This window comes from Neltuma alba, unplaced genomic scaffold, assembly GCF_004799145.2.
Source record: "Neltuma alba isolate B1F8T4 unplaced genomic scaffold, ASM479914v2 tig00010174_pilon, whole genome shotgun sequence".
Lineage (NCBI taxonomy): Eukaryota > Viridiplantae > Streptophyta > Magnoliopsida > Fabales > Fabaceae > Neltuma > Neltuma alba.
In genome coordinates, this window is record NW_021635117.1 from 911568 (window position 1) to 932598 (window position 21031).

Here is a 21031-nt window from a genome sequence, read left to right on the forward strand (position 1 = left end):
TCCATCTTTAACATTCCTTGTTTTCCTTATTCCCTCATCGTAGTCTCTAAGAACTAAGAAGAATCGTGACTTCACCTTCTTTGTTCAGCTTCGACGCTGAATTTGAAATCCCTTCTCAGATCTCATGGCTTATCGTGTCAAGATGGTGGCTGACGATAGATGAAGCCTAACAACGCTTGATGATTGTTAAGCTTCAAATGTGGTATAGGGAAACTTGAAAATGGCTATCAAAAGCTATGGAGACTGAGGAAATTGTTAGGAGGTAGAGGTGGAAGAGTCGCTTGGATTTGGATCACCGGACAGCCCAATAATGGGTTATTACTAGACCACTTAACATTGACTCGCAAACCCCTATAACCCATTTTCCCTTGATCGGGTATCATGGGATTTCATATTAGAAGTAGATTGCTTCTCTCTTTTCTTAATTAATTCTCTCTCAAATAAATTTTATTCAATTATAATGATCATGATATGAAAAAGAAAAATGGCAAAAAAAAAAAGACCCAAAATATGTGAAATTGCTAAATGGGTTCCTTAATATAGAAAATTGCCTCAGTAGACTTGGTCTTATATTGCAATATGAAATGATGGTGAAATGTCCAAAAAGTCCCTAAGCTATTTGAAAAGAAAATGCTATTCACGCGCCTACTTCTCTCCCCTAATTTCGATAACTTCTCTTCAGTCTCTCTACTCTCTCTCTTCTCTGCACTCAGTCTATTTTCACGCAGGAGGTTGCTTCCATTTTCCAGTAACAGTATCGGCAAGAGGAGTATTATGTGAGAGAAGTGTGTATTTACTGTGGGAGAAGTGAATGGAGTAGTGAGTGAGTAGTGATCTGTCCGTGTTGTTGAAGGTAGGGGAGAAGGTAAAGGCATCATCACACATTTGATGGTTGTGGCATTTGGTCATTAGAGTTAATAATGACATTTAGCGACTAAATCTAGTGGTAGGTTTAATGCTTTGGTTTGTTTGGGTTGGTTGTTGCAAATGTGATATACTGAGGAGAGGGAATGCGTTTAGGGCATGAAAGTATGTACTAATTTTGTTGTCAAATAAGTTGTGATTGATTGGCAAAAAATGCCTAGTTTGAAATATATATGTTTTTCTATGAAAGAACATGTGCGATGGATGGGTTTGGCTGGTAAGGGAATGACAAGATTAGTTAGAATGTTAGTGGCGGTTTCACCTAAAAGGGTAGTAAATTGGGTGATATATAAAAAAAATTGACTTAATAAAATAACTAATAAGATAAAGCAATGGAGATAGGTTTAGAAAGATTTCACTAAGTATGAACAGATGAAAAATGACACATGAGATTATACTAGCTTAGTCTTAACCACTTGATCTAAGATTCAACGAGCTCTTGATGCCTCAATACAACAATTGAGTCACTCTCAATCACTCCATCTTACTACCCATAAGGTTGCAATCCCCTCAAGTGTCTATACTCTTGAGTCACTCACAGATTTGAGTAAAAAAAATCATAGACTCTCTCACAGAGTATATATGATAAGCATTGAAGCTCACAATGTAAAAACAGAGTAATGAATGTGAGAATTAATTTTCACAGATGGTAGCTCAATTCATTCAATGCTCTTTGTTTTATTTATAGTTAGAGACTTCCATTTTTCTGTTAGACACAAGAGCTTGTAGCTGTTGGAGTATTGATTGCATGTCTTTGGCAGTTACAACGTTGTTCACAATAAATGCTTCTAACACAGTAGGTTGAGCCTATAATATAATCGTTGTGCTTCGTAATCTACAGAAGTGTCTCGATAAAAGTGTAAGTGTTCTTCTCAAATAAATATGAATGAATATCAGAAGAAATGATAATTCTTAGAATTGATATAGGATATGAAAATCATAAGATCAAATATCAAAGAATCAAAGAATTAATTTGATCAAAGTTTTGATTAATAACCCCTTGATCGATAAGGTTATCAATTAATAGCAAGGGAATCAGACTTAGAAGAAGAGAATATTTATCAAAATCATTATGAATTAACTATTTATAGACCAAGTGATCGATAAATGATAAAATATAGACAAACTGATTTTAGCAAAGAAAGTACTTCTAAATTCAGTGCAAAGTTTGTTCTTTTTATCATTAGATGCCTTCTTTGCTTTTTATAAGAAAATGAGATGAATAATGAAGGCTAAGAAAAGCTTAAAGATAATATGAAAATATATTTTCTGAAAGGTTATCGTGAAGAATAGTTTTTAAAAAAAAGTGTTTGTAATTTATCAAATAAATGTTCGATAAACACTTAATCAAACAAATTATCGATAAAATAAGTAACTATGTAAAGATACTTTGAACTTCATTAATCTAAAAAGTTACTGATAAAACCTTGATCAAATAATTTATCAAAAAGCAGTTCTAAAGGACTTAGATTGAATAAAAAAAAGCATAACGTTGATCAATTAACTGATCGACAATTAAATTATCGATTAAGTGATTGATCATTGTCAGTGAAAACTTGATTTCCAGAAAGAGACTTGATTGAATAGCTGATTGAACAACAAAGTGAGTTTTGTCAAACAATTACAGGACAAGTTATTGATAAGCAGATTATTGATAAAATGATCGATAATTCATAAAGCATTCCAAAAAATGTGAGAGTTGAAGAAACTTACCAATTATCTGACACATGATTGATAACCTCTTAATTAATAAGGGGATTGATAAACCCTTTGTTAATAGAGAGAAAGATTATCTTCTTTACCGGATAGCTTATCAATCACTTAAATTATCTATCAAGTGACCAATCATTTCCTGAAAGAACTTATGTTAAAACATTTTTACCAATGATCAAACAAGTGATCAGACAACCTAATTATCTAACAGGTTATGTAGCACAGTAATTTATCTAACACATGATCAATAAATCTTAACAGTATTTGAACTCATAACATGTAGTGATTTATCTATCACATATTCGATCAACCCATGATCGATTAACATAACAAGTATGTAGAGAAACTTGAATACTCATTTTCTTATCATCAAAACCTTAAATCTAACAAGGAAGATGACAAGATTAGTTTGGGAAATAACGACATAGGAATGGGTAAAGTGTGAATTAAATTGGTTAAGTGTAAATTGAATTAAAGAGTTGTTAAAGTGTTTGTCTGGTTTAAAATGACAACATGAAACTAGGTATTTAACAATGTCAGTAATGAAAATATAAAGTATGTTAAACTTATAATTGTAAAGTCCAGAATAACAAGCTAAGTAAGGGGATTAACATGTTTATAATATGAAATAACAAGTGTGAAGTTGACAACTTACTAATAAAAATAATAAGTTTAATGTAGTGAATAACAAGTTATTGAGTAGTTGAGAAGAACAAGATTGCCATGGGGTCCTGACAAGTTAATAATAGGAAATGACAAGTTTATAATTAAAAATAACAAGTTGGGAATAAGAAAGCTGACTATGACAATTTGAGAAGTTTATAATCTGAAATAACAAGTTGATAATTGTAAATGACTAGTTAATGATTAGAAATAACAAGAATGAGAACTAGTTGAAAACAAGTAGTTTAGTTTAAGAAATTGACAACTTGTGTATAGGAAATTACAAGTTGATATTTCGAAATAAGAAATTAATAGTGGTGATGTAAGAAGGTTGTTAGTCAAAAAATAGATTGTTAACAGAGTTGTTAGTTAGTTAGTAAATGTGGTTGTGAACGATTGTATGTTGAATGTTTTGTAGGAAAAGGAAGATAGCATCAGAGGGAGCCTCTGGATCCAAAAAGACACACAATGGTTGGTTGTTATTCAAAAGTGAGTTTTTGGCCACAATAGTTGACCCTAACATAAAAGGCAAAGAAAAAATAGATGTTGTGTCAAATATATGAAAAGCTTTGTCTGCTGAAGAGAAGATGAGGTACATCAAGGAGGCAAAGAAAATGAGGCCGCAAAAAGGGAAAAGAGGAGAAAAAGTAACATGTTCTATTATTTCAAACTTGAGTGTCCCTGAAGGGTTTAAGAAAATTACTACACTTTATGAATAATAATGAAGACTTAAGGGAGAGGGTTGAGAGGATAGGCTTTAGGAGGCTATTGAAGGTTGGATTATCTCATTAGGCCATTTTTCAACATAGTCTCTTATCTCCTCAACTATTAGTGATGATGTTAAAGTAGCACTCCTACCATAAGTCACAATTAAATTGTCTTGCGCTGAATGAATATGCTTATTGCAAAATGTAGTCACACGTAATAAAGAAGTGTCTTTCCCAATAGCATTTACATATATCTTCCAAGGACACTCTTCTACTTTATGCCTCACATTCATCCCTTACTATTCTTGACATATCTCGCTGCAAACTTCTATGCAATACTAAACTTGTACGTAGCTTCCTTAAAAGCAATAGCATGTGGAATATATTGGCCCACTTCTACAAACACTCATGCCCATTTCATACAATTCATCTCACCCATTAATGTTTCCTGACTCCTTAAACCACTACACATAGTTCTCTGACTTAATCCACCCCTTCAAAAGTCAGGCATTCACCTCCATTCTCAACATTCGCTAGCTCATATTCATTACCAAGGTTATTCGGGCTTCACTCATTTCTTGTGAAAGTCCCAATAAATTCTCAATCTTGCCACCATACTACCAAGTTAGGATGCCCATATTTAAACGACAAGTTTAATTATCATAATAACAACTATGTTAATGAACATGACAATTTTAGTTATGAAAATAACAAGTTTGTATATAGTAATTACAACATTAGTAAGTGAAATAGGTCCGGATATGAAAACTCCTCTTTTGTAAAATAACATGTCTGCATATCTAAATAATAAGTCCATATATAGTTACTACAACTTTAGTAACTAAAATAATAAGTCTGCATATACAAACTATTGGTTAGTAAAATAACATGTATGCATAATTAAATAACAAGTCCGCATATGGTAATTACAACTTTGGTAAGCCAAATTACAAGTCTCCATATAGAAACAATTGGTTAGCAAAATAACATGTTTGCATATCTAAATAACAAGTCCGTATATGGTTATTACAACTTTAGTAAGCAAAATAACAAGTTTAGATATGAAAACCACTATTTAGTCAAATAAAAAGTTTGCATATCTAAATGACAAGTTTAGAAATGGAAATGATATGTCTACTAATAACAAGTTTGGATATAGAAATTACAACTTAGGACAGCAATACCATTAGCATAATTACAACATTTTTATACGAAGTAGAAAAAATCTATTAGCAAATAATAACATTCAATTAAAAAACATAATTACTTATATGTCTGTATCATCCATTGCTCTAGGTTTCCTGTCATTCCTTTTCCCTCCTATATACATATGAGCACTGCTGTCATTATATCTAAACAAATTGGAGATATCACCATCATCACAAAGATCAGTCAATGCACTCTCATCAAACTTGACTTTATACTTAATCTCATATCCACTACCATTATTGTCTATCCATTGTGATATTATTCCACACAACTCCTCTAGTATTATACATTCTTTTATACTGGTGACCCTTACACTCTCTTCAACATATTTAACTCCCCCTTTATCATTTGCTTCAAAATATCCACTAATGTGGATGTAATATAACAATTCCTTCCCGTAGCTTATCCCATTATTGAAATTCATTTCATACTAACCTGCAACAACAATTTATATTTAGTCAATACATAAGCTTCACTAATAAATATTTACACATTTATTCCATCAACTCAATCATTTACATAACAAAATAAAAACCAGCGACCTCTTCTCTTCCCAACATCACTTTAGGGCTTGACAATTTCAACATTCAAAATCACGGCATCCTCATTCCCTCCCTCCACTGTAACACCTAAAACTTCACACTCAAACTAACAGCCAGTATCCCACCCACACTCTGCCAAACCATTACACTCCTAACCCTTCACCATCACCACCAACACCACGCACTACAAATGACAGATTAGTGATCACACTAGAAAAACAAAAATATTCCACCTCAAACTAACCACAACTTCCTACAACTAATATCTTTCATCTTCAACTACACCTTTCTTTCCCTCTCTTCCTGAAGTCTACCCACCCACACAACAAAGATAGAGATGAAGAATATCACAACTCACAACTCTTAGAGGGAAGAATAAAAGAAGAGTTTAGTCAATAAGTTACTCACTTGATTGCCAATATTGGAAGCTCTTCAATCCCAATATCACACACACACACACAAACCCTTCCTTCCCTAGCCTTCATACCATTAAATTTCTTGTCTCTACCTTCATTAAAGAGTCTAAATAACTAAGGTACATTTTAGACATTTTACCATCATTTCATATTTGTAACTTAGTACGGGGTCTGCTGAAGCAATTTTCTATATTAAGGAACCCATTTAGCAATTTCACATATTGGGTGGTCTTTTTTTGCCATTTCCCTATGAAAAACCTATTTTCATTAGTGTTATTAAAATATATGAAAATTTATTTAATTAATATGTTTTCATTGAATCAATAATCGTACCATATGGATGGCAAATGATGATGACGATGATGATAATGCTATCATAGTGTGCATTAGGAGTAAACAATGGGGCTGAAAACCTAATTAACCCAGTTCAACTTGCCTCTACCTAATTTGGAAAAAAGAAAGCTAGAAAGAAATTTGACAAGACTTGATTAGCCTTGATATCGAGTATCACGATTGAGTTAGTTTATGTAATTATACTAAGTACTTAGACCGGTGAGTCAGATGGTTAGACACATACTTACATATATTAGAATATTTAGGGAGCATAATTATATACCCCAAATTTTGTTTGAGGCTTTTTTTCATGGTAATAGTGCTTAATATTTGACAACATTATATATATTGATTAAATCATAAAATAGGATTTTTTTTAAATAAAAAACAATCCATATATGTGTGTGTATATTAAATAGTAGACTTTAACGTACTACATCAGAATAACTAAAAATGAAAAAAAAAAATAATAGAAAAAGGTTCTAAGGAAGTCTCTATTAGAAGAACAAATATCATAATTCGAAAAAGAGTTGAGCATCATCGAAATGTATTGTGCAATAGTGGAGAAATATCATGCATAAAAGAAATGCAAATTGATAACCTTTTTCTTTGAGCAAAAGACAAGAAGATGTTCTTGTGACTTAAAATTGGTATGTGATAGAATCTAATAAATTATCATACAGAAGTAGAGTACATAAAAGGAGTTATGAGTGGCCTTAAAGTGCAAATAAAAAAAATTTATGGACTGAGGAATCGGTCGAGTATATGATGCCATAATAGCAAGCCTTTGTAGTCTTTTTCTTCTTTTTAGATAAAATAATGGACCAACTATTGTTCAGAGAGTTGATTCAAGATGATCTATAGAAAGACTACACTGCTAGACATGTCTATTATGATGACAATGAAAAACTAACATTGTGAATTGTAAATTTCTTAAAATATCCTTAATAACAGCCTCTATTTGCCAAGTCTTGCCTTCTTCTTCTTCTTGTTTTTTTTTTTTGGTTGATTGGGAAAAGTTTTACCTTCATAGAATAAGATTTGCAATCTTGAAACTAGTTATCTTAAAATCAGTATTATATCTAATAGGATTTGTAATCGAATCCTATTATATGTGACTAATTTTTTATGATGATATGTGAAGTAGGGCTTGAGTAAGTTTCTATAATTTATAAAATTAATCCAATTTGTTTTTGATAAAAACATCAATTTTATAAAATGAAGAAAATCATAACTTAGATTAATTTATAAAAGGCTAAAGTATTTATTTAATATTTTAATTTTATATAGGGTTTCAATTTAATCCCTTAACTTTAAAAAAATATACTTTTGGTTTTATAAATTTAAAGTTATTAACAAAAAAGATGATATTAATGTCATAAATGTTGATAAAATTTTTTAAATGCTAATATATTTTTTTATAGAAAAAAATTAACCTAAGTTATTAAATCCAGGCTATATATATTTTTTAACTTTTTAAATACTAATATATTAAGTTTAATTTTCAAAAAAATTATGATTGTTACAACAAATCATTATTTACACCTAATGATTTTATGATTAAAGGAGAAAAAATATTTTTTAAACTTAAAAAATTAAATTAAAATCTTGTATAAAATTAAAAGACTAAATATATATTTTAACCTTTAAAAAATTGATATAAGTTATTAAAGCCAGTGTGTATATATATTTTAATTTTTTAAAGACTCTATAAGAGTTAAAATTAAAAAAACAAAAACCTATCTAAAGTAAACTTTTTTTTTGGAAAAATTATTAAGATTAAAAGTAAAATACCTTGGCTATCTTTCTATTTTGCTTTAATTACATGGATCTTTTCTTTATTTTGATAATATACATTTCAGTTCAAACCATTAAGACTATTAAAGAATATTCTGAAAAGATTCTTTAAGCATATTGTCTAATAAAAAAATAATAGTAGAATAAATTTGGGAAAATTGCAAATAAAGACCCCTCAATATATAAAATAGCAATCAGGGACTCTGAATTTGAGAAATTGCTCACAAGGACCCGGTCCCAATTTGCAATTATGAAATTATGGCCAAATTACCAAAATACCCCTCTTTAATTTTTTTTTTTTCAAAAAAGAACACCACTGCCTCGCCGGAATCTGGCCGCCGGCGCCGGAGTTCCGGCCGCCGGAGCTCCGCCACCTCGGCCGCCGAAGCTCCGATGCCGGCGGCCGGATTCCGGTGGCCTTCCTTTATTTTTTTTTTTGAAACTGTTTTTTTTTTTAAAATTGGGGGGAAGTGAGGTTGGGGGGATTTGATCCCCCAACCTCATGCTTCCCAAAATTAGGAATGACCATTGAGCCAACAAATTTTTGCTAACATTATAATACAAAAAAAAATATAAGTTAACTCATTTACTCTTGTTCCAGGTGATAACAAGAATACATTTGAAAATAACAAGTTCTGATTATAAAATAACAAGTCTGGGATTAAAATTTAACAATACGTTTTTTTTATAACAACACACTCTGTTGCAGGTGATAACAACAATACATTTGAAAATAACAAGTTCTGATTATAAAATAACAAGTCTGGGATTAAAATTTAACAACACGTTTTTTTTTATAACAACACACTCTGTTGCAGGTGATAACAACAATACATTTGAAAATAACAAGTTCTGATTATAAAATAACAAGTCTGGGATTAAAATTTAACAACACGTTTTTTTTATAACAACACACTCTGTTTCAGGTGATAACAACAATACATTTGGAAATAACAAGTTCTGATTATAAAATAACAAGTCTGGGATTAAAATTTAACAACACGTTTTTTTTTTATAACAACACACTCTGTTGCATGTGATAACAACAATACATTTGCAAATAACAAGTTCTGATTATAAAATAACAAGTTTGGGATTAAAATTTAACAACATGTTTTTTTTATAACAACGCACTCTTTTTCAGGTGATAACAACAATACATTTGCAAATAACAGGTTCTGATTATAAAATAACAAGTCTGGAATTAAAATTTAAGAGCACCCTTTTTTTATATAACAACACATTTTATTCCAAGTGATAACAACAATACATTTGAAAATAACAAGTTCTGATTATAAAATAAGAAATCTAAAATTAAAATTTAACAACACATTTTTTTATAACAATTAATTATTTTATACTTTTGAAAAATAAATTATTTATAACTTATAAAAAGTATTTTAAATCTATTTAATTTGCTAAAAAAATAATTGTTATCTCCAATTTATAATCAAAACTTGAAGTGTAATTTATTATAGATTAAAAATACTTTTTTATTGTTCAAATTTATAAATAAAATTTAGAGAAAATGACAACACACTTTTTTAATTTTTTTTAAAAAATTTTTAATCTATATATCTATACAACTCATTATAATATTTTTATATTATTTCATTCTTTAAATATTAAAATTTATTATTAAGTATTTAAATATTATAGTATAATTTATTATTTCATTCTTTAAATATTAAAAATAGTTTTTATATTTAAAGAAAAAAATAGTATTTTTAATTATAAATTAGAGATAAATTTCATTTATAAATTTAAGCAATCAAAAAGTATTTTTAATCTACAATAAATTATACTATTTATAATTTATAAGAAGTAGTTTGATTTATAATGAGTTGTATAGATATATAGATTAAAAATTTTTTAAAAAAAATTAAAAAAGTGTGTTGTCATTTTCCCTAAATTTTATTTATAAATTTGAACAATAAAAAAGTATTTTTAATCTATAATAAATTACACTTCAAATTTTGATTATAAATTAGAGATAAAAATTATTTTTTTAGCAAATTAAATAGATTTAAAATACTTTTTATAAGTTATAAATAATTTATTTTTCAAAAGTATAAAATAATTAATTGTTATAAAAAAATGTGTTGTTAAATTTTAATTTTAGATTTCTTATTTTATAATCAGAACTTGTTATTTCCAAATGTATTATTGTTATCACCTGCAACAGAGTGTGTTGTTATAAAAAAACACGTGTTGTTAAATTTTAATCCCAGACTTGTTATTTTATAATCAGAACTTGTTATTTTCAAATGTATTGTTGTTATCACTTGCAACAGAGTGTGTTGTTATAAAAAAAAACGTGTTGTTAAATTTTAATCCCAAACTTGTTATTTTATAATCAGAACTTGTTATTTTCAAATGTATTGTTGTTATCACCTACAACAGAGTGTGTTGTTATAAAAAAAACGTGTTGTTAAATTTTAATCCCAGACTTGTTATTTTATAATCAGAACTTGTTATTTTCAAATGTATTCTTGTTATCACCTGGAACAAGAGTAAATGAGTTAACTTATATTTTTTTTTATATTATAATGTTAGCAAAAATTTGTTGGCTCAATGGTCATTCTTAATTTTAGGAAGCATGAGGTTGGGGGATCAAATCCCCCCAACCTCACTTCCCCCAATTTAAAAAAAAAATAGTTTCAAAAAAAAAATAAAGGAAGGCCACCGGAATACGGCCGCCGGCATCGGAGCTCCGGCGGCCGAGGTGGCGGAGCTCCGGCGGCCGGATTCCGGCGAGGCAGTGGTGTTCTTTTTTGAAAAAGAAAAATTAAAGAGGGGTATTTTGGTAATTTGGCCATGATTTCATAATTGCAAATTGAGATCGGGTCCTTATGAGCAATTTTTCAAATTCAGGGTCCCTGATTGCTATTTTATATATTGAGGGGTCTTTATTTGCAATTTTCCCAATAAATTTTGTTTATTACTTTACCACTCATTATATTAAATCTCTGGTTTATCTTTTAATATTAATATTTATTAATAATCTATTTCATATTTTCACTAAATTTAGTCACAACTTTATAATTTAATTGAAAATACACATATACAATTATAAAACATTTTCAGCTAATATATATAATTATGAGATTAAAAATTTATATCTATTATTAAATAAAAATTTGTGTATATAAAATTAATTAAATTTATAATATAGTAATCGATTTAATAATATAATAAAAATACTAAAATATGTATTAAAATTGTTTTTTTAATTTCAAATAAAGATATATGATTAAATGATAATTATTAAGTAATATTTGTGTTAAGATAAGGCATTTTCGTCAAAATAGTGGGTCAATCTCATTATTTATTGATGGGGTTGATAGAAAGTGAATCTCAAAATTACAAGAGAAGTTTGTATAATATATATTTTGATTTTAAGAAAAATCTATATAAACTTTTAAAATAAAATGGAGCTATCTAAGTTAAACAGTGAGGACGTTAATGTATATTAAACACGATACGAAACATAAAGACTAAGGGGTAACAATTGGGATTGTGTTTGAAAATATATATTGAAAAGATACCTAATATAGGTGACTTTTTAGCAAAAGGGTGTTTGGGTATCATCCCAAACTATGGTTTGGAAAAAATGTATCCAAACACCCATCAGAAATCAATAACCATGATTTTGACGCTAAAACTATGGTTTTGTGAGAAGCATTTTGCATCTGCTTCTAAAAAAAAATAGGAGAGTGTCAGTTGGTTTTAGGAAGAAGTATTTTGACTAGACATATATACCCCTTTAGTTCTTTACTGTTTAGAGGTAGTATATTGTCTTCGGTCCTTTACTGTTCAGAAGTAGTATGTTGTTGTTTTTTGGACCAAAAAAGAGGTAGTACATTGTTATTTATTCTTTTTTCAGTTTTTCTACCAGAAAAGATTTAAAGAAAATTAATATTTTTCTGTTAGGAAAAAATAATTATTTTTCTATAAACATATTTAATCTTATACTCCCTCCGTTCCTTATTATAAAAGACAAATAACCGAAGTACGTTGATAAAAAATAGTTAAAATTAGTTAAGAACAATTAATGTGTAAAAAGTATAATTTTTTTTCCAAAAATGCTCTCATTAATAAGGAGAGAGAGCATGAGAGAGAATAGTTAAATTATTAAAAGAAAGAGAAGTGGGAAGGAGAGAGAGTGTGAGTTGGAGATAATAAATATGAGTAAAATAGGAAATCAACACAAAAAAGTAGAGACAACTTTTAAGTGTCTCTTATATATAGGAACATGCCATAAGCATCAAATGTCTCTTATAATAAGGAACGGAGGGAGTAATTTATAAATATATACACATATTAATTATTTGTTAATTATATTATCTTATATATTATTAATTATGTTAGTAAAAATTATTTTATTAATAATTTTATTCCTTCAAATTAAAATATATTATAAAATCTATCTCTTATATAATTATCATATTAATTTATGTCTTTTTTAGTAATTTGCATATATAAAAGTGTTTCCGATAACAACTATCCAAACTCTTTTACTTTTCAGAATTATTATTTCACAAAATTATTTTTCAAATCATGATTTATCCAAATACCTCTTAAATAGGATTTGACAATTCGTATGGATAATAATTACTTATTGTAAACGTATTTTTTCGATCCCGATCTTAATAAAAACGAGGGGCTCACGCTCCGTGTCTCTGTTCAGAACTCTTTCCTCATCCGCTTGCGGCGCCTAACCTAGCAGCAGCCGGCCAACGAGAGTCCACTCCGCCTCCACTCCAGCTTTGAGCTCACCTCACTAGCCAGAGCATTGCCGGCGTCCACTCCTCCCCCCCTTCAGATATGTCCATCGACACTCGACAGTCCCACTCCCAAATTACAGAAGCTCAGCGCCGTCCACTTTACTCTCCAGCTCTTCCCCTCGAATTCGACGATGAAGTTCTAGTTTCTCATATCTAATCTCCCCTCCTCCTCTGTTCTCATCTAGCTCGTGGGTCCTCCCTCGTGGGTCGTCAATAGGTAAGTTTCATGTTTCTCTGCTCTACTGAGGGAGTGGAATTCGTGGACCTTAATTTTTTCAATGCTTGGGAAAGAGTGCCTGGTTTTTGACTTTCTGGAATGAATTTGCAATTGCAATTAGTGACAAGCATATAACCATCTCAATGTATTCAGTTACGCTGGGAGGGGAGAGGAGGGGAGAGAGGGGAAAGGAAGGGGGGATTTTAATAATATTTTGGATTGGATTGATTTGAGAAAAGGGGAGGAGGAATTTTAATAATACCTTACTTATTTTGTTCTAATAAAAAATTTACTATTTTAACTTCATAAAATTTAAAAGAATTTTTTTACTTTTTTATTTTATCAGATATAATTGTATATATAATGTAATTCACCAATTTTAATTTATAAGACAGTTACATATAGGATATCAAAATAAAAAGTTATGAGTGATAAATTTCAATTAAAGTAAAATTTTTGAAGATAAAAGAAAATACCGACGGTTTTTTGAAATTAGAAAAAAAAAAGTTTAACAATGCTCACTAATTTTGGAGACAATTATCTCAACAATCTTTTGTTAGATGTTTAAAAGAACTGTCTTATATAAAAATGTTTACGACTGATTAGAGGTTAACAAATCAAAAAGATATACGAGGAATTAAAGTATTTTAGTTAGGTTAATCTTGAAATTTAAAATTTTATCTCTCATTTCCTTTCCAAAAAAACCCTACTTTTAAAGGGAAGGCTAGAAAAAAAGAGGAGGGGAGAAGAATTCTTTCTCTATTTAAAAAATATCTTAATCAAACAAGGAAAGGGGAGCAACTCTCCTCCCTTCCTAAAAAATTATACTAGCCAAACAAAAGAAGGGGAGCAGCTTCTGTCCTCTCTTCTCTGAAAAACCCGTACCAAATATAGTGTTAGAGTTGTGATGTACATAGTTCCCAAACACTCTTGTATGTGTGTATATAAGTGTGTGTCTATATATATATTTTTTTTGAGTGTATGTGTCTGTATATATATTGATTTCATTGATGAGAACGTATCTCATCATTTTCCCGCGTAATAGTCACATGGTATCCAGAGCCTCCTAAAGGTATACCTGTCAATTAGAACTATACAATATTTCCGCGGCATGTAGATGTTTAGATCGGGATTTCACATGCTTCTTTATAGTTAGAACTATATAATACTTCTGCTCTACTGATTGATGGAGACTGCAGGTAGTTCTGTCTGAATTTGACGAAAAGCGAACTAAAGTCTCAGGATTCTCTTGTTCGCATTAAAGGCAAAGACATTGCTGTGTTACATTGTTTCTTTATTCCTTTTGAAGGGTCAACTTTCTTATTTTGTTTTACCACGTTTTGAAATTTCAAATGAGGCCCCATCTTCAAGTTTTGAACCTATATAATACATCAACTTGTATTGAGTTCTATTAAATGCGACAGCATTTTGAAATTTGAATACAGACATGCAATCTTGCGCCTTTTGATTTAACCCGAATTTTTTCCTTTCGTCCTCCTTTTCAATTTTTTTTTCCAAAGCTTGATTAATTATGATACTATATAGGGAGCAGAAGTTTACATAAAATATATAATCTTTTATCATATTCTACCAAACTATCTATTTTTTCCCTTCGTTTTTATCTTCTTCACTGCCTTATCAGGGCAATTTATTCCACCCTAGGCCACCTCCTGCTTGCACAAGTTTAGATAATGCAATATTCCATCAGATGTCCATCAACAATTTCCGACGGAATTTCGTGGCTAATTAGCCATGGAATATTCTGTGGTAATTCGTGGCTAACTTTCGACGGAATTCCGTTGGAAATTTGTGAGGGAAAATTTCTGTCCAAAATCCGTCACTAATTACTGATATAATTTCTGACAGAAATGCGTGGGTAAATTAGCATTGGAATTAAAAATTCTGTCGCTAAAATATGTGTGACAGAAAAATTAGCAATGGAATAGTTGTCAGAAATTCCATTGGTAATTTTGAATCCAGTTGGTAATTCCGTGGCTTACTCAATGTTTCTTGTAGTGGAGTTTGAATTTAATTGGCTCTATGTTCCTTACTTAATGTGAATCTTGATAATCATCCCAAATTATTCGCCTAATGAATTTAGTATGTTTTATTATTTCCTATACTTTTGAGCTCAAGTCGCACCTTAGTTGGTGGGGTTTTAGTCTTTATTTGATAATTTATTAGTGTTGGGCTACATATATTTCCACCCTTGATTCAGTAATTTGGAATTCAGCCCAAAAGCTCAACATTTATTAATATTGATGATTAAGTTATTTAAATGTCACTAAAGTTGGTTACTTGTGGTTTTTAAAATTTTAAATTCTGAAGCAGAAAGTTATTGAGGTTTTGGTCTCTCACAATCAGTGTTAATTAATACTCTTACCAAAACTTTCTCCCCTAGACAGTGAGATGGAGTATCTATCATATCTTATTCTTCATTGATCTTCACCTCATGACTCATGAGTTTCGCGTCTACTATAGTGTGAAGATAAAATCAAGTCCAGAATTTGTTACTTGATTTTACTGTGTCGTTAGTAACAAGTTATATTGTTCAGTATCATGTAAATGCTCTATCATTATATTTAATTTACTATAAATAGAGTAAGATTGAAAGTAGTTTTAGGCATTGTGATGAATAAGAATCCAAGAGGTCAAACACATTAATCCGACTTGGATCTTGAATGAGTTACCATATTTCCATTCTCTTATTGAATGAGGGTTTTTGGGCAGGCAATGTACTTTTTTGTGTAGATGATATAGTGAGCTAGAATGAAATTGATGCAAATAAGGAATAACGTTTGCTACAACTAAGGTTGATGATAATTCTTTATCCCTTTGTCATGTTGCCATGGCATGGCTCTAATGATTTTAAGTGTGTGGTGCATGTAGGGAGCATGGCTCGTAAAAATCTGTATGGATAGTGGGTCACTGTATTAAACGGGAAAGGCCTGTATCTCAGGGCAGGCTTGGTCAATATCTGGTGGAAGCCTCCTATATTTTATATGGGAGTTTTCTTTGTCATGGTTTAATTACCTTTGGTTCTGTAGGCTGACAGACATATGAACTCCATTGTAAATTGTGTTCGTTTACCTCCAGGTTTGGGGGTGTGATAACATGGCTCTTAAACTTCTCCTGAGAAGAAATAGCTCTGCTGTGGTTGAGATTGCTCAGCAAACAAAGCTCTTTAAATTCATTGGCAGAGCTTCCTATCGTAAATCAGGTAACCCCTTGATCCACTTCAAGTCTTGGAAAAATAGTAAGAGTTTGAAACACACGATGAATGTCATAGATAAAAGTAGGAGTCTTGAGAAGGTTGATTGATCAGGTTCAGACATCAAATTCACAGCTATGTTAGACTTTTTGTGTTCATTAGACTGAAGATTTAATTTTCAACAATAAGGAAGACAAACAGTGTCCAGCGTAGCATAATTTTTTAGGGGAGAAAAATCTTTATAGCCTCTTTGTATTTATATTTTTAGGAAGCCAGATTATGGAATCTGAATTGTCTGTGGCATCAGTTGATAAATTAATTATCATGTGATGATGATTCTGTAGAATTTCTATCAATGACTTCAAAGCAGATTACTAGATGACCAGTGATCCTAATACTGAGACTGATGGCAGCTTCATCTGTTGTCAGTGGAGAGGACAAGTATCTGCAAGTAATTATTCTTTTTGAATCAAGGTAGGCTCCTTTGCCCCTTTATCTCTTTCATTAATCACACCTGCGATTATGATTCCTGTAAATCAAGCTTTCTGAACCTCATTGTTTTACTTTTTGCATTCGATTCAGAGTCAAACTTGTACCTTTTGGATTCAACAGTTTCAGATATGGAGAAGAGTATATATACAATTTTGACTATCGACCGTTGGGAGTCACTGAATTTTATGAAATACAGATTGACTGCCCTCAGACCTGTTCATGGAAGGTTAGCTCTGAAATTTCTTAAATGGGTCATCAGGCAACCTGGTTTGGAGCTCAATCATGTTACCAATATAGTGTGCACTACAACACACATACTAGTTAGAGCTCGAATGTACAGCTTTGCTAAGTCTGCTTTAAAACATCTTTTACACATGCCCATTGGTTTTAACTCTGTATTTTATGGCCTGATGGAAACATACCCCTTTTGCAATTCAAGCCCAGCTGTTTTTGACCTCCTAATTAGGGTTTGTTTACGGGAAGGGATGGTTGGAGATGCTGTATATACTTTCAAATTGATGGGACTACGTGGGTTAAAGCCATCTATGTCCACTTGCAACATGGTGCTAGGGTCATTGGTAAAAGACCAGAAAGTTGAATTGTTTTGGTCTTTTTTCAAAGAAATGCTGGCCAGTAGGTTTCATCCCGATGTTGCTACACTGAACATATTGTTAAATGTTTTATGTGAAGAAGGGAAGTTTAAAAGTGCTGGTTATCTGTTAAAGAAAATGGAAGACAGTGGTTATTTTCCAACTGTATTTACATATAATACTCTGCTGAATTGGTATTGCAAGAAAGGAAGGTATAAAGCAGCGTCTGAACTGATTGACCACATGGCCTCAAGGGGCATCATAGCAGATGTTTGTACATATAATGTTTTCATTGATAGTTTGTGTAGGGATGGAAGGAGTGCAAAAGGTTATCTATTACTGAAAAGGATGAGAATGAATGATGTATATCCTAATGCGATTACTTATAATACACTGATTAACGGCTTTGTTAAGGAGGGGAAGATTCAAGTTGCTACTTGTGTTTTTGATGAGATGTCATTACTTAATTTATCACCAAACTCCATCACTTACAATATTTTAATTGATGGGCATTGTAGGGAGGGTAATATTGGTGAAGCATTGAGACTTTTGGATTTGATGGAATCACAAGGCCTACGACCTAATGAAATGACTTATGGGGCACTTCTGAAAGGGTTATCCAGGCATGCTGAATTTGGCCTAGTTTCCAGTATTCTGGAGAAAATGAGGTTGAATGGATTGAGACCTAAGTGTATAAGTTATACAGCAATTATTGATGGTATGTGTAAAAATGGTTTACTAAATGAAGCTGTGCTGGTGCTAAATAATATGTTGAAAGATTCTATAGACCCTGATGTTGTCACATTTTCAGTGCTTATAAATGGGTTTTTAAAGGTGGGGAAGATAAATAATGCAAAGGAGATAATGTGTAAAATGTATAAGGCAGGAATTGTGCCAAACTGCATTCTGTACTCAACATTAATATACAACTATTGCAAAACGGGGAACACAAGAGAGGCTTTAAATGCATATGCAGTGATGAATCGCAAAGGTCATGTTGCAGATCACTTTACATGCAATGTGTTGGTTGCCAGTCTTTGTAGAAGTGGAAAAGTTCGAGAGGCTGAGTATTTCATGCATCACATGAGTAGGATGGGTCTTGATCCCAACTGCATTACTCTTGATTGTATCATAAATGGTTATGCGGTTTTGGGTGATGCGTTAAAAGCCTTTTCTTTGTTAGATGAAATGATTACTATTGGCCATTTTCCAAGCCATTTTACATTTGGGAGTCTATTGAAAGGACTTTGCATCGGTGGACATATTAATGAGGCAAAAAGCCTCTTGCATAGACTTCACTGCCAACCTTCTGCAATTGATACTGTTTCTTACAATACATTACTTTCTGAGATGTGTAGATCAGGAAATTTGTTGGATGCAATTGGTCTCTTAAATGAGATGGTGATGAATAATTTGCTTCCTGACAGTTACACATATACTAGTCTTATTGCTGGGCTATGCAGGAATGGTAAATTAGCTGCTGCACTCATTTTGTCAGAGAAAGCAATGGAAAAAGGATTACTAACACCAAATCCTGCTGTATACACTGCGTTAGTTAGTGGTTTATTTAAGGCAGGTCATTCTAGAGTTGCTTTGTTTACTTTTGAAGAGATGCTGAACAATGGTGTTAAGCTCGACACTATTGCATTCAATGTGGTTCTGGATCATTATTCAAAGATGGGACAAATGGTTGAGGCAAATAATATCCTTTCAGACATGAGGAGCAGAAATTTATCTTTCAGTTTGGCTACTTACAACATTCTTCTGCATGGATATGCCAAGACGCATGCCATGACAAATTGTTTTAGGGTATATAAAGACATGATCAGACAAGGTTTTCTACCTGATAGGTTAACATGGCATTCTCTTATTCTTTGTTTGTCTGATGCATTGGAAGTTGCTGTAAAATTTTTGAAAAGCATGACAATTGATGGTTTAGTAGCTCATACTTATACTTTTAACATGCTTATTACCAAGTTATGTGGAAAGGATGAGATAAAATTGGCATTTGATGTGGTAGATCTAATGGAACGGCTAGGAGTTACGTGTAGTGTTGATACATACAATGCCCTTTTCAATGGACTAGTTAGAGTTTCCGCTTTTAGGGGAGCCCATCGTATTCTGCATTCCTTGTTGGAAATTGGATGTATTCCTACATGTAGACAGTATGTCACTTTAATAAATGGCATGTGTAGAGTGGGAAATGTACAGGGAGCAATGAGGCTAAAGGATGAGATGAAAACACTTGGTGTCTGCTCTTATGATGTTGCTGAGAGTGCAATTGTTAGGGGGCTTGCATCCTCTGGGAATATTGAAGATGCCATTCTAGTTCTTGATTTCATGCTTCGAAGTCAGATGATTCCCACTGTTGCTACTTTCACTACTCTGATGCACATTTGTTGCAAAGAAGGTAACCTTGAGAAGGTTTCTTACCTGAGAAGTATAATGGAGTGCTGTAGTATGAAGCTTGATGTAGCTGCGTACAATGTTCTTATTTCTGGCTTTTGTGCCAATGGTGATGTTATGGCTGCTTTCAAACTTTATGAAGAAATGAAGCAAAGGCATCTGTGGCCCAATTTATCAATTTACACGGTTCTTATTTGTTCTGCCTGTGATGGAAATTTTAACGTTGAAAAGGAAAAGCTTTTAAAGGATTTACAGGATAGAGGATTGGTACCTTTGGATTGGTCTGGAGGCACGAATCGATTGAATGAGTTTTTGATGATTGCCTGGAAAAAGTTGAATTTCTTGAGGCATAATAGAGGGAGAAAACGATGAGCAACTAAGCATAAAGTTAACAATTTGCTTGACTCATCATATGCAGCCTTTCCTTCGTCAATAATGCAAATTGGCAGAGGAGGATGAGATGATAATTTCATGATGGTACTACTGGCGTGCTGTATTAATTAGTCTCAGGTTAACCTGCTGATTTACAGCATGTAAGAGTTCCTCATGTATCTATCTGTAGGCATCTGGAGGACAGACTAGTAGTCTTTAGCTGGCAGATTCTTGTTTGGAGATGCCGAATACAGGTAACTGCCATGGTTCATTAATTTATGTTAGTGCTGATGTTGAAGTTAGTAATATCCTATTGTCAAAATGAGGCTTTTGACGTCATAGCAACTGTCCACACTTTTGGCTCTAGCTGCGTATGTAAGTTTTCTAGTTATAAACTTCCAAAATATGCTTCACTGCTGTAGTATATAATGGTCTGTGTGTTCTTTTGCTCTTCCATTCAGTACCCTAGGTAATGTTTTGGCACCACATGGATAATTTGGTGTTATTGGTCCTTTTTTAGCCTTTTAGGCTTAAAAGTTACTGATGGGCGGGCCTACTGTTTTGTGTGGCAAGGTTTATTGAAGGAGGGGAAAAGTGGGTCATAACTTGTTTCAGTGTGTTTACAGTTCATTGTTGCTTTTAGTTTCCCTTT

At 31.7% G+C, this 21031-nt stretch overlaps 1 protein-coding gene across 1 annotated transcript in view; it reads left to right on the forward strand.

The window, feature by feature from the left end:
* Positions 1-21031, forward strand: part of LOC114754646 (pentatricopeptide repeat-containing protein At5g55840) — a 43642-nt gene that overhangs the window by 21660 nt on the left and 951 nt on the right. The window contains exons 8-9 of the mRNA XM_028943439.1: positions 16405-16528; positions 17102-20633. Of these exons, the coding sequence (XP_028799272.1) occupies positions 16405-16528; positions 17102-20379 (3402 nt within the window). The 3' untranslated portion in view covers positions 20380-20633. The remainder of the gene's footprint in view (positions 1-16404; positions 16529-17101; positions 20634-21031) is intronic.